The sequence below is a fragment of the Oncorhynchus kisutch genome, linkage group LG11 (assembly GCF_002021735.2).
Source record: "Oncorhynchus kisutch isolate 150728-3 linkage group LG11, Okis_V2, whole genome shotgun sequence".
NCBI lineage: Eukaryota > Metazoa > Chordata > Actinopteri > Salmoniformes > Salmonidae > Oncorhynchus > Oncorhynchus kisutch.
The window spans coordinates 47,090,982-47,106,873 of record NC_034184.2 but is presented as its reverse complement, the minus strand read 5'-3'; the positions used below and the strand labels follow the sequence as shown (position 1 = coordinate 47,106,873).

General features: G+C 40.3%; 1 protein-coding gene across 2 annotated transcripts; it reads right to left on the bottom strand.

Annotated features, from left to right (window-relative positions):
- Positions 1-296: 296 nt before the first annotated feature.
- Positions 297-5,399, bottom strand: LOC109899594 (homeobox protein EMX2). 2 transcript variants are annotated; one of them, XM_020494966.2, is made up of 3 exons: positions 4,556-5,399; positions 3,062-3,246; positions 297-1,470 (listed from the first exon to the last, which is right to left on the bottom strand). In XM_020494966.2, exons 1-3 carry the CDS (start codon positions 4,941-4,943, stop codon positions 1,297-1,299), a joined length of 747 nt encoding a protein of 248 aa, XP_020350555.1. In that variant the 5' UTR covers positions 4,944-5,399; the 3' UTR covers positions 297-1,296. The 2 variants fall into 2 exon arrangements, with proteins under 2 accessions (XP_020350555.1, XP_020350556.1); XM_020494967.2 differs by lacking the exon at positions 3,062-3,246 and having other exon boundaries at positions 4,556-5,380.
- Between the last annotated feature and the right edge of the window lie 10,493 nt (positions 5,400-15,892).

Sequence of the window (15,892 nt, the reverse complement as noted above, 5' to 3'; positions counted from 1 at the left end):
CTTTGTAGCCTGAGCAGACCAGACCCTGCCCCTCTCGGAAAAACAACCATGCACTTGCTACAGAAAAAAAATATTGCGTTCTCTCGTAATAGCATGATTTATAAATTACTTTAACAAGCCTCCACACTGTCTGGATTCCCTCTGAAATGTGTCATAGAGCTACCTCAAGTGTAGGCTACTTGAGAGACTGGTATGACCAAAATCAAGATATAGGCTATGAAGCGGGTGATTGGTGACAGCGGGTATAAAATGTCAAGATAGGAAAGCTGCTCGTAAATCAAAACCATTAGGCCTACTTTTACTCTGCGCGCAACATATTGATAAAACTTTATTGACAAAATATTGACAATTACATACTTCTTGGAAGTATACTTTGTGTTAAAATTGTAGCAAACTTAACACAAACACAAAATTATGTACATTCTGGTAAAAGAGGGTTTAACAGAAACATTAACTTTTTGTTGGACTATCTCTGTACATGGAAACGCTCAGTGCTTGAAGTTCTCTCGCCTCTATGGCTGTCAATTCTTGCATTAGTCCTTCGTGGCAACTCTCACGGGAGGGTCAAGTCCTGACAATATGCTCGGGCCAGAATAACAGAGCCATGGTAAAGCTTGGGTTTAAGGAGTGTCTTGGATACTTTCCCTTTAAGTACTTCATATGTGGTTTGATAAACTTTTATAAAGTTTTCGAAATTCATTTCCATTTGTGTTTTCTTTAAAAACACTATAACGCAGCACTGCTACTTCATACTGTTTTCACAATCACTTTAACACGATAATCATTAATTAAAAGACTGCACACTTTGTAAAAAGGAAGAAGCACAACATCTCTGAGATTGAGTAAAAACAAAGTTGTGTTTTGAAAAAATAATCAAATTATAACAACTACCAGAAAGTCCATGCAATTCAAGTTTTACAAAAACAGTTTTGTATTTTGGTATCTTGAGTGGAAACGTTCATATTTAGAAACTTTCAGAAGTGCAAATTTCCAATGTGAATTGGAGATTCATTTTTGGGAGGTTCGTGGGAGATTGTAGTGGTGGGTTGGTGCGTGGAAGGGGGACAGGTAAGTGGACTGCGATACTGTCGATCACTTTCGCCTGGGCAATTTGATACGTATTGACAGACCCATGGTGACAGCAGTGCCACCAATCTGAATTCTCACCCTCAGCTGCCGATCCGAAGAATCGAAATGTGACATTAGCTTAACCCTCTCCCTGTACACAGCATCCTTAGCCACGTCATACTTCACGCCACGCGGCTGTCACAGGTTCAAACAATTTAGTAGGCTATTTTAATCGTCTGAAGTGACGTCAATTTCCTCGGGACTTCCCGATCCTTGTTTTGTTGCAAGTCTCCATCGGTTTATGTGATGGGTCCCCTTCTTCTTCTGTTGCGAATCTGAACCCTCCTCCTCCAACTTTTGCCGTTTGAACTTGGTTCTTCGGTTCTGAAACCACACTTTTACCTAAGGGAAACAAATAAAGGCTAGAATAAATTCACAAATACTAAACAAAAAACACCCATGTGCGCAAAGTGTGAATTCAAATAGCAGAACCGCAAAAGATAAACATAGGCTCTCATAGATTGCCGTGTGAAAATGTGCCCAATGCTATGGCACTAAAGGCTTTACATTATAGGCTAGAAGTAAGGTTATTTTCCAAGATAAAAAAAAATATTTCATGAATAAAAGTAGGGGTAGTCCATTCATACCTTTATGGGATAAAGGTAATAAAAAAAACGGCATGCATGCTCTAGGTCTATGTCGGTTATAGCCTAGTATAAACATAAGCCAATATACCAGAAATGGATGTCCCTAAGCCTATTGGTCGAAAAAAACATGACGCAAATAGGGCCATGGGTATGCAATTGCATAAATATGTTTAATTTAATTTATAATAATTTCAAACAATTGTTAAAATCCAGATTTCTTATACATAAACCTGTTAATTTTAAGCCTTTTGTAAATGCATATCAACAGGCTACAGTGGGCTATATTCATATCTACAAGCCATTCGTCCGACAGCTTGGCAAGTGAGGTGCATTTAATGTGCTTTCAGTCAGCTAATTGAAGTGGGCGATGGTTCATTTCTTCCTCATTCCCCTCTAATAGCCTCCGTTTAGAGAAGAGCTGGTGGTGACACTGGGACAAAAGACACCGACCGTTCCGCAAGCTGATAGGCACAAATACGATCTTAAATATGGCCAGGAAAATTCATTGAGTCCGGCTGATTCTTTTTAGCGTGCCATAGATCCTATAAAATGGTTAACTGGTTAATTGCCCTCCATTTTGGATGGGAACCTTTTTCTCTCAACCCCGCCTAAAACGAGGTTATAGCCTATGATCATGGATTTTCCAACTAAAACTTCAATGCCAATGGTGTAGCCTATACATTTATTTGTTTGTCTCTCTAAAACTGCGGGTTATACGTTAATCCAAAAAGCGATTTTGAAAAATGAATAAATTTGTGTTTTCATTTCTATCGTTTTCCCCCTTCATTTAAATTCTTAAATTAGGCCTAGTCTAGGACATCTTGCTAGATAGATTGGGTCTAGGCCTATATTTAACCATACACTCTTAGAAATGTGTTTATTTTGGGGTTCTAGAACCATTTGGTTCAGTGAAAATAACCATACAAAAGGGTTATTTAGGCCTAAAGAAGTTTTAGGGCTTCCATATAAGGAAAGCGTTATAACCATTTTTGATTCTATGCTATATGGAACCTTTCTTCTAAGTATGGCATTTGTGCAGTTTCCCCCAATATACAACATATTATCTGTTTTCAATATAGATTTGTATAATTCCCCTAATGTCACTTATAGCTTATGCAATGATAACTTTGACTTCCCAATAAGTAGCCTAATTATTTCGAGAAAATTTAGCATATTCCAGATTCCGTAGTCTACACAAAAACAGTTATTGTTGTAACCTGTGGGTCATGTCAGGTTTGGTGCAACTTGACATGATCGTATTTTAAATCCATTCCCTATTCAAAGTAGAACTGATGCGGATTTAACGATAAACCTGTGAATATTAAATTCAGGGAAAATGTTCTTACCTGAGTTTCTGTGAGGCTAAGGGTGTGCGCAAGCTGTTTTCGTTCTGCACCTACGACGTAATGGTTTTTTTCAAATGCGTGCTCAAGCCGCAGAAGTTGCGAAGGTGAAAAAGCTGTCCGAATTCTTTTGGGCTTTCTGGCCAATGCATTGTGCAAAAGGAAGCTCTCCGGGCTTGTTTCGTTACCTGAAAACGACAATGGGAGGGATATTCATTATGAACAATCTTGCAAACTGTGGCTAAAGAGACGACGATGCCATGATCATATTTTGGTTATACGGTAGACTTGGGCCTTCTAACTTTTAACTAAAGTCTACGGCACCACTCAATTGAACATCGAGACCAATTTAGACACAGGAACACCTTGATTTTTTTTCGACAGCAAGAACTTAAACAATAGCAAATTGATACAGTTTATAGTCTACAAATGGCAACGTTAGGATTATGCAGTAGCTATTTAAGCGGTGATTCTATCCCGTCTTTGGTTATCTTAAAAACACTACACATTGAAAATATAATAGGTCTACAATAACAAAGAGTTCTGGGAGCATATAGGCTACCCCTTTTCAAACTTTTATTTTCTACATTACAGTCACTGGTAGGCTTTAATGTAAGTATATGCTGGAGAATAACACAGGATACATTAACCCTACATTTGTAACCATTATTCGTTCCGAATTAAAATAAATCGTTTAGTTAGGTCTACTATACAATTTGCACGTCTCAGATACATATGTGCATGCACCAGCATAAAACAATGTTTTCAAATGACAGTCCAATTTGGGGGCGTATAAATTAAGTGTGATTTTAAAAGTGCATAGTGTACAATTTCTTAAAACAGCAGTTTTGGCCATAAAAACATAGCCCACCTTATATTACCCATACCATATTCCATGGCACAGACGATTGCAATAAATGACACAGGCTTCTATCAATGTTGTTCAGTTGATTTGCACTCAGTTTAAACACACACATTTTTAAAACAAGAAAAGGAATTAAACACATTTTTTAAAAGTCAACAATTTTGTTAAAAAAATAACGCAATTAATTATATAGAGCTACAATGTAGATTTGTATGGTGTTATGATTACTTGTGTTTCAATAAAATGTTTTAGATGCTAAAGGACTTTAAGTCCACACTGCGATTTCTTCAACAAAATGTAAATTATCGGCTACAGGCAAAATACATGTGAACCCGTGTAACCACCTTAAGAATTACTATGCCCTACATTACTGAAAGTAGTCTACTCCAGGTTAACAGTTCGAATTAGCCTATAACAGACAAAAACAGTTTAAACACTTGTTCAAGACACCACAAATATATATTTCGATAGCTCACTGATATTTACGACACTATAGCATTCGTGTCTTTATCCTCGTAAATACATGTTATATAAAACTACAGTTAACGAGAAATGCTATTGAAAATCCCAAAAGACAAACAGTACAAATCCGTAATAAATACGTCAAAGAGACAAATGCGATCTCAACCTACCTTGGAATCTGTGACCCAAGTACCTATATCTATGTATTAGCCATGGGTAAAATGTAGAGGGGTCCCTTTGCTGGCTGGCAAAAAGAGGGTGCGGACTATGCGAGGACGAAAGTGGGTGAGCCAAAGCGTGTGGAGGAGGCACCGAATGAACTGGGACACCGGAGTTGTTATGATGTGAGACCGCCTCAGCAAACACCAAGTCCGGATTAGAGTAGACGCCCCTGCCGCTGGAATGAAACCCGTTCAGAAATGGATTCATCTGGCTGGAGTTTGCATAGCTCAGAGCCGCTGGTCGTATGGGTTCCTCAGACCTCGAAACTGGTAGAGGATTATCCTTCGCTACCAACGATTCTATGGTAAAACACCTCTTCGGTGTAGGTTGAAACATGGTTTGATAGTCAAGATTCCCCAGTTTAGAATTTAAGAGGTGCAGGCGTTCTTCGTAAAAATAGGCTACTACTCCACACCGAGAAAGTTTGTCAGCATAAATAACTTTGGAGCAAAGAGTGCAGCAAGAATAGAAGCCAAAGTAACAACAAATCAATTAATAGCCATAAAGGTGGTCGACTGCGCCAGACAATCCATGGATGTGATCGGTTCCTCACAGTTGTGCAAGCGATTTGTTAGTTCATGAGCCTAATTAGCGCTGGAGTCACATAAACAGCTTCCTCTGAAGCCTGTAATGGCATGGTGATTGGTCGCTGCTACTCGCCTTAAGGTTGAGGGAAGAGTCTTTAAGTGCGTCAATAGGAACAGGCACAGAGAGGCGGACTCGAGCAAAACGGAACGGATTCGTTCAGAACCAGATCTTCAGAACATTTTACATACTCATCTGAACCAGTAGAAAAGCTCAAGGTACTTACGTTTGCATTTATGTCTACCGATAAGGCCCGAGGGCAGTTGGTCTTAAAGGGGCCTTCATGTTTATCAGTGTTGATTTTTATGTTGAAGTATATTGCTAAAATTCGGTTTAACATTTTTTTGACATGTGTGATAAATTCTTAGTGTAAAATGTAGCCTACAAACCATTGAACTGGGTGTGTTTACCCATAGCCAGCACATAGTTTTGTTTAAATAAGGGTCTACCATTTTACATGTAGGCCTACCTTTTAAATTCCATTTTTATTTTCCATTATTATGGTAATTCCAGCATACCCCACCACATACCCTGGCATCGTCTTTCCGTGTTTTCATTTTCTCCAATCCGTTTGTGATTAGTCAAGGATTGAGGTCTCCCCAATTTCTATTGGCTAGAATATTGGAGTAATGGATATTGGATCCACACGACGTTCAGTGCAGTTCGTTTGTTGTATTAACATACCAACTAACGATCCATTCATTTAAGACTACGTAGGCCTACCATATCCAGTGCAAGTCCAACATTCACTGATGAAAACTTTATCATTGGTAATTTGAGGTTTACAAAGCCTGTACCATAACAATAAAGCCAATCGTAATGTATAACCTAGTATGTACCGCAATAAACTTACATGTTTTAGTGATATATTCATTATTTTTGCTATTGCTGAATTCCAATGAAAATACGCATGATGTTTTCTTAATCCATTAAACTCGCACTGTTGGAATAAGATAACTGTAGGTTTTTAGTCATTATCATTATTATAAAGCCCATCTTTGGTGACCCACAAGTGTAAGAAAATGCTATCGAGTGCGTGTCCAAAACATTGACATGATCATATACATATGCTTATGTATATGATTATTAATTGTTATTTCATTGTTATTGCCGAGGGTACACTCTGTAAATTAAATATAAGATAGACTTTGTATTTTGTATTTTTATTTATTATGGCTCCCCATTAGCGGCAGCTACTCTTCCTGGGATCCGGAGAAATTATTAAGGCAGTTATACAATTTTAAAAACATTACAATACATTCATAACAGATTTCACAACACACTAAGTGTGTGCCCTCAGGCCCCTACTCCACTACCACATATCTACAACACAAAATCCATGTGTACGTGTGTGTACAGTGCTTATGTTACCATGTGTGTGTATGCATGTGTCTGTGCCTATGTTTGTGTTGCTTCGCAGATGCATTTTTATCCGTTTTTTAAATCTGATTATACTGCTTGCATCAGTTACCTGATGTGGAATAGATTTCCATGTAGTCATGGCTCTATGTAGCACTGTGCGCCTCCCATAGTCTGTTCTGGACTTGGGGATTGTGAAGAGACCTGAGAGGATGCATGGGTGGCTAAGCTGTGTGCTAGTCGTTTAAACAGACAGCTCGGTGCTTTCAACATGTCAATATCTCTCTCAAATACAAGTAGTGATGAAGTCAATCTCTCCTCCACTTTGAGCCAGGAGAGATTGACATGCATATGATTAATGTTTTATCTCTGTGTACATCCAAGGGCCAGCTGTGCTGCCCTGTTCTGAGCCAATTGTAATTTTCCTTTAAAATATATCTGAAAGATTTCGAAGGCTGACTTCAGTTGAACTAATTTTACGCCGGGACACTTCATGATAGTAGGCAACAGGGCCAACCAAGTCTGTGGCATTTCAATTGACTAATAGCAGAATGGTAGTCATGTATTATACGTGAAAACTGGGACGACGGAAACTTTACTGAAGTCAGCAAGCATTGTGTTTATTTGAATCAATTGCAACACCAATAAGCATTTGTGATCGTACAACATCGCACCATTTATTGAAGGCCATTGTCTCATTCCGTAGTAATATTCACTGTTTCCCTCCACGGACAGTGTCTTTTTAAAACGTCCTGTGTATACAGTATAGGCCTATGATTTACATTTACATTTTATCTGCTGTAGGCCTATGTATCATATTGGCCTATATTACTCAATGAGGAAACTGACGTTTTGAAGTTAGACTGATAAACAGTAGGCTAATGCATTTACTACAGCACTAAAATAAAATGTGAGTAATAATAAACAATTATTATTATTATTATTAGTAGTAGTATTATTATTATCAGTTCATCCGTATTATTGTTACAAAAATGCTAATATTAATAGCCGTATAACAATACATTCCCTTATTTATTTAGTAGACCTAAGGAATAACTGTGGGTCTACTCAGTTAGACCTACTTTAGTGAAATGATGCAAGATACATAATTTTTTTTCTACAACATAGCAAATTCCCCCTTATATTACACGGGTCTCATTCTTTAAATGGTTTCTTATTTTAATCCATCCAAGGAACCTGTGATGAAGGAGAGTTGCTCAAAGGCAGTTCAAAAGTGCGTCACCTATTGGTAGAGTTGTCAATGCAGAATATTTAGGCCTACATATACGGATAATCGTTTGTTTATCGGTGATTAAGAAAAATCTGTATTTTCAGTTGCAGTCTTTTCAGTTGCATATCTGTTTGTAAAGATTATTATGATAAATGTACAGGTTTTTCTTTACAGCATCCGTCACGGATTGTGCGGATTTCCTCTCGGTTTTGACCAATATTCAGTCATGGTGCGCTGCCGGCCTCAAGTGGACGTCTTGTGAAAGTGCACTTGCATTAGGCTATTGTAGGCTTTCACACCATCATTAAAACGTGTAGACTAAATATTTTTGCAAACGTTATAAATGTGTTATTTTCAGTTACAGATAACAACGAGCAAGTGAGAAAAATAGTTTAAGTATGTAATCGAAGTTGTCCTCATCGAGAAACGGATGGTGTCATTGCTTTTTATAGACATTTCTGATATAAGCCTATTTAATTCCCATGAATATATGTAAATATGAAATATTTCACATAGTAGGCCTAGGCTAGACCTCAAACTATTTTTTGTTTTGCATGTTATTTTTGCATTAATAAGTCTCATATATCATTTTGCAAACAATGTAAAAAAAACAACAATATATCATTGAGTTAAATAAGTGCATACAAACATGGTCTCTTTGTTTTCTTGCACAAGGCAGCTCCAAAATGTAGGTGTTTCAGCCTAGCTCAGTGCTTTCTGTGGTGGTGGGGCAAGCCAGCAGAAAATATGTTGCGCTGTGATTGGCTCAGTGTTCTGTCACTCATAGGGACACCATGTCACCCCCAGTCTAAAGGGAGACCTCGAAAATTATAGCCCTTTAGATGCTGCCATAGAGTTACATTAGAAGTGCCCATCCAAGAAGGCTCAAGGTCATTGGCCACAGATAAAATTACGTCAAATCATGTTATATGTACAGTAGCTTTGATTGGACTGATCATGTCAACATCATACTTTCAAGATCTTAGCTAGCAGTCATCATCATGAATCAAGTCGACAATCCATTGGCAAATCCTTTTTAATCCTTGTCATATGAAGATAAATAATGAAGAGAAATTATAGATGAAACATATCGGAGCTCATCGGCCATTGGACATAGACATTACACAACAAGTTGGAAATCGCAAATTCAACAAGGAGTTTGAGTTTATTTGTATTTTTACAGGGACAGTGCACATTAATCAACGTTTCAGTAAAAGTGCCAGTTTTAGCCAACCGGCTAATTTTCAACCGTAGTCCCTGGTCAGGTTATTAAAAACAATTACAATAACAATACAGACAATCATTGAGCAGTGAGCACACGCAGAGCAACATAGGACAAGCAAGATATAGCATGCAGACAGAGCAACATAGCACAAAAAGCAACAAGACAAAATCCATAAAAGCAACAAAATGTTTCCACACCTCACAGCTACATGGAAAGCGGCAATACACAACTAGGGAGTATGTTCACAAATCTGATTGGCCTTCAGCCATATCTTCATGTTTTTTGTGAAAGTGTGATAGGTGGTGCAGTTATGTGTGTCTGATATACCAAACATGGGAAGCTCACACAGAGAAAGCAGATTGACTAAAGGTGCTTTTCCTTAAGGGAACTATACAGTCACCTCTTACAGTCACCTGACCTTGTGGATCTGCTTGGGTTTTCTGTTTAACAAAAGTACTGAGTGGAGGGGGAGCCAGGCCATATTAGGATCATGAATACAAGACATGCGTCGGTGTATTGCACAAGATTTTTCTAACTTAGGAGCTTGTGCTTTTTTTTTTCTTTGAATTTGACCCCCTTTTCTCCCCAATTTCGTGGTATGCAATTGTTAGTAGTTACTATCTTGTCTCATCACTGCAACTCCCGTACGCGCTCGGGAGAGACGAAGGTCGAAAGCCATGTGTCCTCCGAAACATAACCCAACCAAGCCGCACTGCTTCTTCTTCTTAACACAGCGCTCATCCCAACCCGGAAGCCAGCCGCACCAATGTGTCAGCAGAAGCACCGTGCACCTGGTGACCTGGTTAGCGTGCACTGCGCCCGGCCTGCCACAGGAGTCGCTAGTGCGCAATGAGACAAGGATATTTTGCTACCTCTGTAGTCAAAACAATTTAGTATAAATTTGAAATTAGCTAGGTTGTATTTCATTATTAAAATTATTTTTTCACCTGCTGATTTTCACCTTTTTGAAAGAGAGGTTGGAATCAAGTATGATGCCAAGGTTCTTAAAATCAGATACCACCTGACATCTGGCTCAGTTGCATCAGTTTCCCTCTTTGTGAAGAACATGCAGACAGTTTTTTTCACATTGAGATGCAAACATGAGTCACTGAGCCACTTTGTAACCTGGACCATGACAGTAGTGAGTTCTTGTGCAGCTTGTTGTTTGCACTTTGCATGCACATATATCACTGTATCATCTGGATACATTTGAACTTCAGACCCAGTACAGACAGAAGGCAGATCATTAATGTACAGGCTGAACAGGAGGGGCCCCAGTATTGACCCTTGGGGCACGCCCACATCATAGCTAAGAGTGGGCGACAGCTCATTGCTCACTCTGACACACTGAGTTCTGCCTTCAGGGTATGATTTCATCCATTTCAAGGCATCGGGGGAAAAGATGAACTTGGACAATTTTGTGATGAGAACCTCATGGTTAACAGTATCAAAAACCTTCCTTAGGTCCAGAAACACAGCCCCAACAACTATAAGTGGTTTGGAAGGAATCAGTGACAGTGGCTGTGGCTGTGTGGTTACAAATCTGGGATTAAGGGTCTCTTTAGTTTAAAATGATAAACATTCAACATTGGCCATGCCGTCAATGAAGCATGATTTGTGCCGCCTTCAAAACAACTGTTAACTCGGAACTGCGAAAACTTGACTTCAGTGAGTTCAAGGCAACTGGGAATTTACGAGATCCGGCTGGGAAAATATGTTTGAAGGATCACCCAACTCAGAATTATAAATCGTCTTTCGTCTTTCAGTTGTTTTGAAAGCACCATAAATTCAGAGAATGCCAGACTTTGATGAAAAAATTAGCCCACGAAGGACCGCCACGTCACTTTCCTGTTCAAGTGAGCACAGCACAACATGTCACGCCCTGATCTGTTTCACCTGTCCTTGGGATTGTCTCCACCCCCTCCAGGTGTCGCTTATTTTCCCTGATGTATTTATCCCTGTGTTTCCTGTCTCTCTGTGCCAGTTCATCTTGTATGTTCAAGTCAACCAGCATGTTTTTCCCGTGCGCGTGCTTTTCTATTCTCTTTACTAGTCCTCCTGGTTTTGACCTTTGCCTGTTTTTCTGGACTCCATTCCCTCCTGCCTGACCATTCTGCCTGCCCTGACCTCAAGCCCGCCTGCCATTCTGGAACTCTGAACTGGCTTTGACATTTTGCCTGACCATGACCATTCTCTCGCCTACCCCTTTTGTATTGTTAATAAACATCTTGGACTCTAATCATCTGCCTCCTGTGTCTGCATCTGGGTCTCACCGTGTGCCCTTACACAACAAGATGAGTCCAAAAATGTATTGTACTGTATGCTGCTGCATAAATTATGTAATTTCCCAAGGAAATATGTATACTTTAGCGAAGTGTATGTTGTGTAGTAAGATGTTCATGTGCCTCACCCTAATTATTTTGTATATTTACCGCTCTTAATTTCGCCTACTTGACTTGGTGGTGCACATGTAGCCTATAACCTGTTTTAGAGAAATGTAATCATCGACTATTGTAAGAGCTTTCATTGGCTGCTTATATGCCCCCTTTATTTATCCTACGGTTCTGACTTAGTGTACAGGGACAACACTGTAAGAACGGCCCATGTTCTGAATTCTGTCGCTGTACATTTCAAAGGTGCTAAACAAATAGTTATATTTACTAATGTTACGTCCGTCCTAGCTTGCTCATTAATGTCTTAATTGAAATTATGGATTGCCTCTCATTCGCTTGTCGTCCTCTTATGCCATAGTTTGTACATCTCAATTGTCGTTAAAAAACACATTTGTTAAAGCAAGTCAGCTATATCAGCTATGTTTTTTTTAAAGGCAGTAAATGAGGCTGAATCAACTGTTTTCACTGTCAGACAAGGCTTCGCTGAAAGCCAGGTGTAGCAGTGGTAAGATGTTGGGACAGCTTTATGGAGGCTGTTTGTGGACACCGTTTGTCACCTTTATAGTGCAATTAATGTGTTGTTGTGTAGTGGCTTTGCTGGCATGCATCCCACTTTTTTTTTTTTTTTTTGCCCCAACAAGATTTACATTCTAAAATTGCCACTACATTAGGCCTATATTCTACACATTTTCTTTTTGCTCTTTTCGAATTTGGCAAAGGTATTCAGATCCCAAGGATTTCTTCACATTTAATTGTGTTACAAAGTGTGAAAATGGATTTAATTGTATTTTTTGTCAATAATATACCCAAATTACTAATGTCAAAGAGGATGAAATATTTAAACATGTTTTAAAGATGAATAAAAAACGAGAAAGTACATTTCCTGAAGAAAATGTAGTGTGCTTGCTAGCTTGTATTTATGGTTCTGAAATACGTCACAGTAGTGGCAGTGACTGCAGTAGTAATGGTAGTGATTGGTTATAGTTGAAAAAGTAAGTAGATGTAAAAATGTATTGAATGGATAGGATAGATGATGAACATGAAGTTGTTTTTGTGCCTCTAGCTTAAACGGTTCAATAGTTACTTTAAGTGAGTTATTTGATGCTATTCTGCACATTTATATAGTTATAATTGATAACGTTTTAAGAATTGGAAGTTACGATAGCCTGAACATGAGACAGTTGGTGTGATGTCTCTAGCTTGATTGGTTCAAGAGCTGATGTTGGTGGGTTGTATGATGCAAATGTATATAGCTATTAGTTAATCAAATATTTTAAGAATTGAAGATAGGATAACAAAAGAAATTTGGTTTGGTGTCTCTAGCTTGAATGGTCAAGGAGTTATTTAATTTTTTCTTTCTTTAACTAGGCAAGTCAGTTAAGAACAAATTCTTATTTTCAATGACGGCCTGGGAACAGTGGGTTAACTGCCTGTTCAGGGGCAGACCGACAGATTAGTACCTTGTCAGCTCGGGGGTTTGAACTTGCAACCTTCCGGTTACTAGTCCAACGCTCTAACCACTAGGCTACCCTGCCGCCTCCCTGCCGAGTTACTGTTGGTGAGTTATTTTATGCAAATTGTTAAAAATGTCTTTAATAATACATTGGATTTTACAGCACATTTCTACCAACTGAGGTACTCAAAGCTGCATTGCTTGCTGTTTGGGTTTCTGTATAATACTTTGTGACTTTCTGGCTAGACTGCAAACTCTCCTTCCAGACTCATATCAAACATCTCCAATCGAAAATCAAATCAAGAGTCGGCTTTCTATTCCGCAACAAAGCCTCCTTCACTCACGCCGCCAAGCTTACCCTAGTAAAACTGACTATCCTACCGATCCTTGACTTCGGCGATGTCATCTACAAAATGGCTTCCAACACTCTACTCAGCAAACTGGATACAGTCTATCACAGTGCCATCCGTTTCGTCACTAAAGCACCTTATACCACCCACCACTGCGACTTGTATGCTCTAGTCGGCTGGCCCTCGCTACATATTCGTCGCCAGACCCACTGGCTCCAGGTCATCTACAAGTCCATGCTAGGTAAAGCTCCGCCTTATCTCAGCTCACTGGTCACGATGGCAACACCCATCCGTAGCACGCGCTCCAGCAGGTGTATCTCACTGATCATCCCTAAAGCCAACACCTCATTTGGCCGCCTTTCGTTCCAGTACTCTGCTGCCTGTGACTGGAACGAATTGCAAAAATCGCTGAAGTTGGAGACTTTTATCTCCCTCACCAACTTCAAACATCAGCTATCTGAGCAGCTAACCGATCGCTGCAGCTGTACATAGTCTATTGGTAAATAGCCCACCCTTTTTCACCTACCTCATCCCCATACTGTTTTTATTTATTTACTTTTCTGCTCTTTTGCACACCAATATCTCTACCTGTACATGACCATCTGATCATTCATCACTCCAGTGTTAATCTGCAAAATTGTAATTATTTGCCTAATTCTCATGCCTTTTGCACACATTGTATATAGACTCCCCCTTTGGTTTCTACTGTGTTATTGACTTGTTAATTGTTTACTCCATGTGTAACTCTTTGTTGTCTGCTCACACTGCTATGCTTTATCTTGGCGAGGTCGCAGTTGCAAATGAGAACTTGTTCTCAACTAGCCTACCTGGTTAAATAAAGGTGAAATAAAATAAATAAAATAAAACACCCGCTGATGTAAAAAGGGATTTATAAATAAATGAGGGGTAAACTCATCTCATACACCACCAATGTGTAGCACCCACTTGGGTGATGCACAGCAACCATTTTTTTGTGCCAGAACACTCACCACACATCAGCTATCAAGGTGGGTTGTGATACATGCCAATTAGGAATGAGGGGGTGAATAGGTGGCCATGATGGAAAAGGGTCAGGTTTGGAATTTAGCCATGACACCGTGTTTAACACACCTACTCTTACAATGAGTGCCATATCATTTTTAATGACCACAGAAAGTCTGGACACCTGTTTAACATCCCATCTGAAAGACAGCACACTACACAGGGCAATTTCCCCTTCACTGCCCTGGGGCATTGGGATCGCCTTAGACCAGAAGGGAAGAGTGCCCCCTGCTGGCACTCCAACACCACTTCCAGCAGCAGCTGGTCTCCCATTCAGGGACCAATCATGCATAGATTCCGAGGAAAGCCAGCAGTGGGATGCAGGGGCATCTTACTATATACAGTATATAAAACAAATGAAGGACCTGTTACCATTGTTTTTGTTGTCATAGATTTTGTAAACAAATGAAGCAATGCTATAAATCATGTAGAACGCTCTCATGGAATGTCACTCCTTGAGCATTACATATATGGAGATCACCTGACGGTTGCATGTCAAATTGACCCACTCTTTGATGATATGCGCAGAACATTGTGTGGCTTTAACCCATAAGCTACTAAATGGGGTCAACTTCAAATTTTTGTTATAACCATAGGCTAGTCAGGCGGTGTCAGAGGAAGGCCCTAAGAATTGTCAAAGACTCCAGCCACCCTAGTCGTAGACTGTTCTCTCTGCTACGGCACAGCTTCTAACCCCAAGCCATAAGACTCCTGAACATCTAATCAAATGCTCTGAGACAGGATTGTGTCGAGGCACAGGTCTGGGGAAGAGTACCAAAAAATGTCTGCAGCATTGAAGGTCCCCAAGAACACAGTGGCCTCCATCATTCCTAAATGGAATAAGGTTGGAACCACCAATACGCTTCCTAGAGCTGGCCGCCCAGCCAAACTGAGAAATCTGGGGAGAAGGGTCTTGGTCAGGGATGTGACAAAGAACCCAATGGCCCCTCTGACAGAGCTCCAGAGTTCCTCTGTGGAGATGGGAGAATCTTCCAGAAGGTCAACAATGTCTGCAGCACTCCACCAATCAGGCCTTTATGTTAGAGTGGCTAGACGGAAGCCACTCCTCAGTAAAAAGGCACATGAGAGCTCGCTTGGAGTTTGCCAAAAGGCACCTACAGGACTCAGACCATGAGAAACAAGGTTCTCTGGTCTGATGAAACCAAGATTGAACTCTTTGGCCTGAATGCCCACCATCATGTCCCAGCCAACCAGATTACTGGAGAAGCCCCCACGACGCTGTGAGTCCAACAGGCTGCGGATGGAGTATGCCAGGGCCCCCTCGAGGTCGTTGCGTTGTGGGGTCCAACACTAGCCAAGGGACCAGCTGCCACCGACCTGAGGAGAGATATGGTAATTGACGGGGAGCTGTAATCTGTACGTCACCTCATTGACTCTCCTCAGGACTTTGAACGGCCCCACAAACCACGGGCTCAGCTTCCGGCAGGACTGGCGGAGGGGCTGGTCCTTCGTAGAAAGCCAGAGCCTGTCATCGGGGTGAAAGACCGGGGCCATACTGAGGTGACGATCGGTCTGTGTCTTCTGCCGGAACTAATCGTCCACTGCAGGAGCCTCGATCTGACTCCGGTGCCAGGGTGTCAGGGCCAGCTGATAGCCTAGAACACACTGAAAGGGTGTGAGGTTAGTG